This window comes from Malaya genurostris, chromosome 3 (genome assembly GCF_030247185.1).
Source record: "Malaya genurostris strain Urasoe2022 chromosome 3, Malgen_1.1, whole genome shotgun sequence".
Taxonomy (NCBI): domain Eukaryota; kingdom Metazoa; phylum Arthropoda; class Insecta; order Diptera; family Culicidae; genus Malaya; species Malaya genurostris.
The window spans coordinates 202,882,896-202,893,819 of NC_080572.1; the positions used below are offsets into that span (position 1 = coordinate 202,882,896).

Consider the following 10,924-nt stretch of genomic DNA (forward strand, 5'->3'; position numbering starts at 1 on the left):
AAGCAGTTCAGCAAAACTCATTTTACTCCGGGCACCAAATTTCCCCGGTACGCCACTGATTATAACATAAGGTCACCTAAAATTATGGAGTGTTTTGTTTTGAACAAAGTTATGCAAATAAAATAGTGAGTTATATTCTCGAATTTGGTGTGATATTGGACAACATACATAACTCCTTGGATCATATTCAATCAGCGAAGGCACTTACAATACTAGAATTTCTGGAAAAAATACTGCTGACTTCAATGATTGCTAGTCACTGTAAACTATTTAATGCATCCTAGAGTGCCTATAACCAGAGTAACGACTCCTCATCCGTGATGTTGGCAACAATTCAAAACTTTTAATTCGAAGTGTTGGCAGTTTCGTTAGCTTTGCATTGTATTTGACAGGTCGTTTGCTCGTTTGGAACAGAACTGTCATTCCAAACGAACAGCTGTCGTCAATCTGGTTATAGGCACTCTAATGCATCCTAGTCCGAAATGTTTTTGAATATGCTGTTCAGGTCCATTCAAACATTTCCGGTCCGGCACAGTTCCGCGTATGATCGCTAATAGAACAATAGACCTTGAAAGTGATTCTTTAGATTTACAGGCTTGTAAATTTGAATTTCTTGGACTCGAAAGGCAAACAACTGCAAGGTTAAGACCTGTATCTATAATCGAAACATATAAATAATACTGTTCACAAGTAGTCATCATAAGGAGACCGCCACAAAAAAATGATGTTGGTTTAAATTTGACTGAAATATTAATTTATTTATCAGTTACAGTTACTTATTTCCGCAACATACAAGTGGCAGCTACAATTTTGAATTGATTTGTAATACTATTTTCTCAACAAGTACCCCGCAATAAGTAGGTATTTGTCCAGAACTATCCCCCCGGCGTACGACTCGCTGTAGTTAAAGCCGGAGCTAAATAAAAGACGTAATGTAAGAAAATAAAGTAATCCCACCGAAGATAATTAAAGTTTTTTTTTTGTTGAACTTTTAATTCTTCTTCAAGAGTAGGTATAAAGTTTTCTTTCTTTTCTGTAAAATGAGACATGTATTGTTACTTGGAAAAACAACCAATTAAGAACAAAAATAATTTTATCGAAAGTTCTGTAAAATTTCCAATGATGCTTGTCCACGAAACATCGATTTGGTTGACATTCTGTGACAATCAGCGTTAACATACTATTAATTGATGTTCTTTTTTAGCATGGCCAATGTCAGTTTTATCAGTTTTGAATACAATGCAACTTAATTCGTCTAAATTTTCTACTGCCTTGTGTCATAAAAGAGTAACTGAACCCTTATAATTATTTTTTACATTTGCTTTCACAACGTCGGCATCAGTCATATGAAACTATTAGCAGATAATGTTTGACACTATCCATCATGCATGTAAATAATATATCTGTTTGATTTACTTATTGAAAAATCTTTGAAAATGTGATGAATAAAATAAAACCATAATGTTCATATAAGATAAAAACTATAATAAAAGATTTATTACATGAAATTAATATTAATATTCCATATTTAAAAAAATATAAATACCCCATTTAAATGAAATAACACCCACACACTACATGCTGCCCATAGCTTATGCTATTCAAGATGTAATGTTTCCGAATCCTACGAAGGGTGAAGAAACGCAGCGTATGCGATCAGGATCCGAACAACATAGATATGTTAACTCATCCCCGATCTGAATGATTATTTCACTTTTTGGGTATAATCATCAACATCACACGCTCACACGTCATCGTCAATCGGTCCATATAATCCACTCTCTCATAGTCCATCTTTCGCCGAAAACCTGTATTACTGAAAAGAAACAATAGTACCATTTCATTGCTGGTGCTGTTCGTCTTCGTTGGAGCCGGTTGTGATGTTCGAAGCACCGCTCGTCGGTGTCACGGTTGGAACCGAGCCGCCCTTGACTGTAGCCGCGTAACTGGTGCCACCCGTGGGTGAAGTCGTCGGAACCCCAATCGGTAATGATTCTATAAAAGAAAAAAAATAAAACCATGATGCTTAGATCGAATTTCTCAGTGTTTAGGTATAATATTTGAATCTACCTGGTCGAACGGTATTCATGGGTTCAATGCTTCTGAGATCGTGCTTTTTGATAAGTTGGCATTCACCTCCCTCCAGGGGCAACTGATACACGTACAGGTAGCCATCTTGTGAAGCGACCAAGAGTCTGAAAAGATATAAAAAAATTATTTTAACAAACCTAGTATTGAAATGGCAACTTTCTCATAACATTGAAATAATCCATAAGATGAATGCAGTTTAGAAAATGTTTTTCATTTTTTTGATCGCCACGTTTTGAAATTTTCAACAGTCAACACCCTAAACAATTTTTTTTCAAGGTATTTCTACCTGGTGTTTGAGAATCCACTTACTTCCGTTTCATATAAAAGGAACAACATTGCAGCATTTGTTCAATAAAATACACTGATGAAGAATATGATTAATATTTGAAATACGTATCTGTATTATAATTCCAATCTATGCCAAAAAAATTCAGAAGTCAGGCGCAATTGAAGATGACGAAATGATGGTATTTTTCGATCTAACCGCTTTATTCCCAAGTGTCTTGGTGAATGACTCAATAAATCTGTTGGAAGATTGGTTACTTCAACAAAAAAATAGTAGTTTATGGAAAAGCAAAGTAAGGTCTTACCTTACCCTAACTCGGCTTTGCATGGAAGTAAATTATTTCAAATTCAGAGGTGAATTTTATAAACAATTACAAGGGGTCCGCTCGAAGAACTTTTAAATAAACAGGGATTATGACCTAATCGCTAGTGGAGATACGTTGATGATATATTTTGCATCATTAAACGCAACGATATATCAAACTTCTTAGAAATAATTAATGATTTACATAAAAAATTAAATTCGCCTTTGAGGAAGAGAAAGACAACAGTTTACCCTTTTTAGATATTCTCATTGTCAGGGAGGCAAAATTCTTAACTTTCGAAATATATAGTAAGCCAACCAATACGGACCGTGTTATACCAAACACTGAGTCCAGAGCATACAATTCAACCCATTTTCGATAAAAAGTTAAGACTGTTGAAAAAACAATCACTTACAACTTTGATCGTCCATTCCGAAAATTTAAAAAGAATATCGGTGAACTTCAATCAAAATATTTCACACCCATTAAAAACTATAAATTAACTATTTAATATTTAAAAGTATAAACTACCAATTGAAAACTTTACTAGGTTCTACAAAAGATCCTACAGAAAACTTGAAAAAGTATGTGGTATAAAAAATCTCGTGTTCTCATTGCGATAAAATATACATCAGACAAACGAAGAGAACACTAGACATTCGTTTCAAGGAGCACATCTCAGAAATAGCGAAAGCATCCAAGGAATTGGAAAAGGGACTAACACATCACTTCAAGTCAAAAGTAGCAGAGCATGTCTTTTTCGAAGATCTTGAACTTACTACCAATGACATAAAAATCCTAAGACAAATTTCCAATCCATGGAAATTAGATTCAGCAGAAAGTATAGAAATATTCAAAAATAAACTCTATCTCTTTATTAAACCGAGACCAAGGCTTTTAAAATACTATCTACACACAGGGGACAAACAAACATAGAAAACACTTAACCTCTTCATACCCTGAAGAAAATTTTTTGTCAAGGTATTTCTACCTGTTGTAGGAAATCTGTCTACTTTCGTTTCATATAAAAGGAACAACATTGCAGCATTCTTTCAATAAATCTTAAAACCTGATACACTGATGAAAAATACAAATAATATTCGAAATACGTATCTGTATTCTAACGTTTGATACACTTTTGTGAAACTAGTGACTGTGAAAATAGTGACTTTGTGAGAGTGTAATGACGTGACATAGTAGATTTAAAAGGTACAACAACGGTACTATTAGTGACAATATTCTACTAACTGCTCCAACAATAAAAATCTAGTTTTTATTTATTTTATTTATTTGTTTTTGGTTATGTTCATCGGATAAACGAATCTAAATGCACGGATAGGGTGGGAAAAAATATCCATTTGAGTTGAATCTTGTTTGTTATTCTCATACGGGCGTAAAAACCACCATCTTTTAAAACAGTTACAGGAAAAAACCATCTACAATAGTTCGAATCTTAAAACGGTTTAATACATACAAAATTAATAACTTGAAAAATAATACTAAATATTAAAAAACATGAAAAATAAATAAAAAATCAGTGTCAAAACATAATGGCACATCGTTTAATTTTACTACCAAAGCGACTAGATGGTTCACCAAACTCGATGTAATCTTCGCCTGCAGTGAACGTTCGAACACAAGCGGCTATCGATTCATTATATCGGAAAAGAGTCCTTTGGAATCTGTGCTGAAGCAGAGTTGCATTTCGTAGTGTTTTATTCGGTGTCCGAAAGTTTACTTCACAACGTAACTCAGGTGCATCAATCTCTCCGTTAAGGGGTTACACCACTGTAGAATTTTCAAAAAATCGGATTTTTTTTTCATTGCAAAAGGTCATGTATGATCCTAAAAATAATATTCCGAAAGATGAAAAGTGGAAAAAATTTCTAGACGTCTTAATTTTGAGTTTTACCGCGAGACTCCGACTATTATACTCCACGTTTTTTGAGCTGGTCGGAAACATAAGTCAAGTAAATCTTGACCAATCGATTCAAAAATTTTACAGAATATTCTCGATAGTTATCTTCACAGAGGTACGTGAAGGGTTTTTGAAAATCGTGAATATTGTTTTTATGAACAATTTTGTGATGAAAAAATGCGGTTTTGTTTTTGAAGGGCTGCCGTTTTACAGAAAATCACAATTAAATAAAAAAAACCTTATGTACCTTTATGCACACTGTTATATGATATTAGAATATGTTTTGCTTTTTGTTCTAGATCGAAAATTGCGGAAGCTGAATTTCCGGCCGTCAAAATGCAGCAATTTCACGGAAATGCCACCAAGCCGCCATTTTGTTTTTCAATTTTTGAACCTGATCATTTTTTTGTTCTTTTTTTTTTATTAAAAAATGCTTTATTCGAAATTCGGATTACTAAATTTTGGGGATCCTAAAAAAATTCCCCAAAAAAGTCCTTCACTTTTTTCTACAGTTTCGCGACAAACAATGCTTGCTGAATTCGTTGGCGACGTTGCAAAGTATCGATTCCAATAAGTTTACATCTATTAGGATAGGGTGGCAGATTTGATGAATCTCACCACGGCAAGTGTCGCAGTGCCAAATGAACGAAGCGTTTTTGAACACGTTCAATTCGCAAGTACCACGAAATTTGATGAGGAAACCAAACAACTGACGTGGTCTCAAGGATTGGCCGAATAAGTGGGAAAATTTGCAGTTGAAAGTTTTCCTGACTTCGAAACAATTGAGTTTAAAGCAAAGAGTGATTTTTTAAGAAGTACAGAATTTATTTTCAAAAAAAACACATAAAGAATTGAGAAAATTGATGAAATCTTCATTGGAATCGATAGAATGATCAATATGGGAGTGTATCTAAAAAGGCCGAATCACATAAGGCTGAATCACGAAAGGCCGAAACACAATAGGCCGAAAATTACAAAAGGCCGAACATCACAAAAAGCCGAAGCACAAAAGGCCGAAAACTACAAAAGCTTTCATTCTAAAAAGAGAAGGCAAACACGTGGATTACATGTTTTCTGCTAGTTTCCGGCATCGTTTCCGATTAGTGATTAGACGACTCGGACTGCGTTACCTCAGCGGCTTGGCGAACTAGAATCTCAGAATAGTGTAATGGCGTTACGTTGATAGGTTCAGTGCGGCCAGATCTGTTTTGCTTTGTTTTTTAAAGTTCAATAAAAAGACTACTACAACTCGGCCATTCTGACAAATGATCGTCTCGATCATCCAATCATACAGCACTTATCCGTATAGCTTATCCTAAGGGTTAGAAAGATCGATTACCCGCGATATGCTCGGGGTTAATAAAATGAAGATCGGAAATTGCAATTCTTATGCTTTCTACTCGTTATTAACCATGTGCTGCCCTATTGATTCGGAGCACTCATCGTTCGAATCGCGCCAGTCAGCCCATCGTTTCAGTCGTGCTGCCGTCATAAGCAACTAAGAGATTCGCCCATTTTCAACATCCCTAATAACGTATCGATCATTGGGTAAAAGCTTCGTTCCGTATTACAACAAACTCTCCCTCAAAAAACATTTTGGGGTCTTATAACCTCTCTCGAATGCTACTAGGTTCCTCATTTGTGAATTTTGAATGTAGCGAGAAGCAATGTCTCTCATTGTCGAGAGTTTTCGAGAACAAGTAGAATCAGACGTTTCATCCAAAAATTCTGAAAGAACGTCTACTTTGTGACCGCGTTGATTGGCTCCAAATAGTAACATACAAGGAGAATAACGAGTAGTCGAGTGAATCGAGTTATTGAGAGAGTATTCTACTTGCATCAGCAGTTTTGACCAATTGGAGTGCTGAATGGGTTCTGATACCTTAGAAAGCATTGATTTGTCTATACGCAAGGATCACTCGACTTCCGTACCAGAATCCATCATTCGTCGGATACATTTCAGCTTGAAAAAACCGTCACTGCTGGAAAACTTTGCAATCGCGTGCTGGACGTCTTGAAAATCAGGTTGTCTGCACAGAGCAGCATCACATGCCGCCAGCTCTCGACGCAAATTCGATATCTTCTTTCGTTTTTTCAAAATTCGGATTTCCACATCCAATTGATCCTCTCTGTCCGATAATTCGTCATCAGTGGGAACGTCTGGAAGGTTTTCTCGGTGTAGTTGGCTTTCATCTGCAGATGTTGAACTGTGGCCGTAATCCGAAACTCGATGTTGTGCTCCTTCAACCATTTTTGTAACTCGCTCTTTGTCATTTGATTGGCCATTTCCAAAGTTCGATATTCAACCGATTAATTCGTTACAAATAGTAGCTGAAAAAATCCCACTTCTGATGTTATAAAAGAATTAAACACGACGCTGTTTCTGAATTGAACACGACATTTATTCGAGCGTGATTTTCTATTTTGCATGCACTGCTGATTGACAATAGAATGCCGGTCTGGCTTCTTAGTGCTTTTTCCCGATCATATTACACTTGTTTCCAAGCTCTAACACACACTCTCTAGACCGGAACTAGAATCTCAGAATAGTGTAATGGCGTTACGTTGGTAGGTTCAGTGCGGCCAGATCTATCTGTTTTGCTTTGTTATTAAAAGTTCAATAAAAAGACTACTATAAACCAAACACATTGTGACGCGTATCCGAAACTATACAATACTGAACGTATACTGCATTATTTTCTGGACAGATACTATCTGAAGGAAACTGACAACCGCAATTATTATCATATACTACGACAGCTATACTGTCAAGTGAGAGCCCAGCGGTTTGCGGAATACCGTGTGGATTATCCTCAACAGTTCGAGGTTTTATTCGTCGAAATACACAGACCTCCGAAGATGTCTGCTGTCTGAAAACACGTCTGTAACCCTGGTCCGATTTAGTTCATCTTCCTTCCCCTTGAGGATCGATGTCAACTTATTCAACTGTCAACACTTGAAGGCAGAAGAAAAACCTTGTAGCTTCTTCGAATTTTTAGCATATTGAGCCACACCATTGATTGCGAAGAACTGCTGGGGAAATTACAATTTCATGCTCCATTCGGACGAATTCGTCGTACGGAGCTCTTTCGATGTAATTGATCGAAAACCAAACACAAATACAAATTGGGATCTATCCTATGATTTAACTGACAACTTAACTATAAAAATGACTCACCTCAGGGCTTTCTGAATTGTGTTGATCACACAGGAATGTCTGAGCCCAGCGACTGGAAGTACGGCGGAGGCAAACGCCCGGCCTTGCGTGAACACGTCCGTAACTTGCGATGGCAGTGCCAGTGGAAGATAGCTGGAAACCGCCTTGCTGATATAGCCCATCCAGTGATCCTTGCCACTTTGATCGTCGTTGCTTTCCGGGGAGTTACGTTCCAGTTTAAAAATGTGTACCGTTTCGGTGTTTGAGCTGCAGCACAGATACTTCGAACATGTGCTGAATGCTAGCGATGCGATAGATACACAACGTTTGACACCACGACGGAATTCGAACAGCTTTGAGCCATCGTTTACCGAAAACACCCGGATCACAGTACCCTTTTCACTAGCAGTGGCCACTTCCGTTCCCATCTGACTAAATGCAATCGCTGCCAGCGGTGAATCGTGAGCGGGAATCATCGTCTTGGCATGCAAATTGACTGCGTCGAAAATCTGGACCTCCCCAACGGTGGCACTTCCTGGGTACGCTAGGTAGCAGTGGTCCGAATCGGAAGCCAGGGCACACAACCCCGTGGTATTCGGTGGAGTGTCTCGGATCGTGTGAACCACTTTCATGTCCCGTATGTTGTGAATGTACAGACTTTCTTCCAAGCAGACTACCAGTCGGGATCGATTCAATTTGACGGCCAGAATTGTGTTCGAATACGAGTAGTTGCATATTTCAGTGCCTTTCTTGAAATGACAGACCTGTTAAAAGAATATTGAGTTTGTTCTATTATGATTAAGATGGGAAGTTAGGTAATCAATAGTTACTTTAAGTTTTCTGGGTGCATTTAAGGAGACGACAGCTACAAGAGAACTGCTAAATAATCGTTCCACTAGGCAAATATCTTCACCGTAACTGTTGTAGATCTGATCTAGACTGGCATCGACAGAATTCAATGAGAACAAACTATAACCACTTTTTGAGCCGACCGCCAAAGAACTGTAAAAAATAAAGGGGGTTTCAATACAAGGTGTTGTTTTGATATGTAAAGAAAAATTGCATTTTCTGAAATGATAGGATGGTTATTTCAATGTAAAGAGAAAGATTTGTCATTAATAATGGAAAACAATATCAGCCACATGGTATTCTCAACAACGCTTACAGGACCATCATTTTTCATCATCATCATTATCATCGCAAAGTGACGAATTGTGATCGCCTCTTCGAGCGATAAAACAGTTCGAAAACTTTTCCCGTAAAACCTCGCTAGTTTTATTACTTGTGTTGCAAACCTGGACTTTCTTCAACGCTTTGGGCTACAGCATTAGTTCTTCTTCAGCGACGTGCACGGGTTTTATTCTTCACATCACTAACTTTTCCCAACAGGCCAAATTTTCCGATCAATTTTTCTATGACGGACAAGGTTCACGCAGATCAGAAATTGTTTTTAGTTTTACGAGCTGTCGTGCCAAATTTTCACCAATAACGTAGTGAATTTTAGTCATTTCAATGCGTGTATTGTTCTATTTTTATTAATGACAATGAATTATGAATGAGATGAACTACTAATGTTTCAGTTTCAGCCATGAGAAATCGAACGATTTATAACGAAAAATAATCTGAGTTACTCACGTGCAATCCTGATTGAAATTGACAAAAAATCCACCCGCGTCAATGTCGGCACGCGACGAAAGACTCATTCTGATGTTTCTTTTCCACAACGGAATAACGGAGTTTGTTGCACCGTCGAGTTGTAACCTTGTCTACTTTCTTTGTTATGATTGTGGTTATCGATAACAATAACAAAAAAATGTGGTTTGCGCAAATTCGCCTACTCAATAATTTCTGCCTAATTGCTCAATGCACACACCGTCACCTGTACGGATAGAAAGAAAATGTCTAAGATTATATGGCTATTATTGTTTTTCTATCGACTGTATGTTCCTGCGCTTCAAACAACGCCATTTTACGCGAGGTACATTTAAACAAAACAAAGTCCAACTTTCGCATTACTGGCGTAAGTGCTAAGGATTTTATAATCTGAATTTTCTCGGAAATATTTTAGTAAGATTTTATGAAACCGAGAAAAAATCGATAATTGAGCGAAGTGATATTGTAATAGAAAAATAGAATGATCAGCTATTGTTTAAGGTAAACTATTCTGCTAATGTGTCAATACGCTCCAAGAAAGTGCATTTTGATACTAAAAGACTTGAAGAGTAATCTATTCATCTATATTAAATAATTTTGCAAACATTCATAACATAAGTTTTATGAACACTTCAATGTATAAATAGGAGTGTTCCATGATGTCGTTTATGTCAGTTTTGTTCATCGCTGTCTAGTACTCGTGTTTTGCTCCCCTATTTTTGAAGGCCACGAACTATGCGATTGTGGAGCTGAGCCTGAGACTGCTCTGCAGTGGTGTTGGTACCTAATCAGAAAGGTATTCTTACCATAAAGTGAAACAGTTTCTAACCAGATTTTTTGAGATTCTGCTTGGCTTGAAAACGGGTAGCGAGTATCACATAAAATCCTTACACAGCAAATGGTTTTAAACGCTGGCACAACAATCGTATTCACAACAGACGACGATCTCACGTATACGAGGTGAAATATCATACCACTTTTGCAGATAAACAGCTGATGAAGTAGGATCTTTTCCCAAAATGGACTCGCAATGGAGTCAATTTTTTTTTCACTTGTTAATCCTTTCGATAACATAAACGGCGAATAAAAGTAATACTTCAATTGTATGCTAGTTCTTCCTAGTATTCCTTTTTCCAGTTTTTATCAATTTCAAAAATAAAAATAATGCGTTTTCAAAGCGAGAACTTTTTGCGACGATAGGAAAACCCGTTCTCCGTTTCGTATTTGCGATGCGCGATGTTTGTGTTTTCAACCTTTTTTCCTCTTTGTTTTTCCCATGCATTACTTCTTGACAGTAGTCGAAAAAAATTGGAAGCGGCGAATAAGATCGATTCATATTTGCGCCAACACATTCGGAGATTGATATAATGACCGCTACACGTTTAGGTCAACACAGCAATTTGTGCGGTTAAAAGGATATCGTGAATTATTTTAATTCCTACATAAGAATGAACATTTCGGTTGTTATTTTTTATCGAATGATTAGAGTTAACTTAAATTGGGACCTTTTTCAAA

General features: G+C 36.9%; 1 protein-coding gene across 3 annotated transcripts; it reads right to left on the bottom strand.

Annotated features, from left to right (window-relative positions):
* Positions 1-731: 731 nt before the first annotated feature.
* Positions 732-10,674, bottom strand: LOC131435422 (WD repeat domain phosphoinositide-interacting protein 2). 3 transcript variants are annotated; one of them, XM_058603286.1, is made up of 6 exons: positions 10,384-10,674; positions 9,392-9,635; positions 8,587-8,758; positions 7,778-8,520; positions 2,071-2,195; positions 732-1,995 (listed from the first exon to the last, which is right to left on the bottom strand). In XM_058603286.1, the coding sequence occupies exons 2-6, from the start codon at positions 9,457-9,459 to the stop codon at positions 1,841-1,843; spliced, it is 1,263 nt and encodes a 420-aa protein (XP_058459269.1). In that variant the 5' UTR covers positions 9,460-9,635; positions 10,384-10,674; the 3' UTR covers positions 732-1,840. The 3 variants fall into 3 exon arrangements, with proteins under 3 accessions (XP_058459269.1, XP_058459268.1, XP_058459270.1); XM_058603285.1 differs by lacking the exon at positions 10,384-10,674 and adding an exon at positions 10,216-10,372; XM_058603287.1 differs by lacking the exon at positions 10,384-10,674 and adding an exon at positions 10,239-10,367.
* Positions 10,675-10,924: the final 250 nt, after the last annotated feature.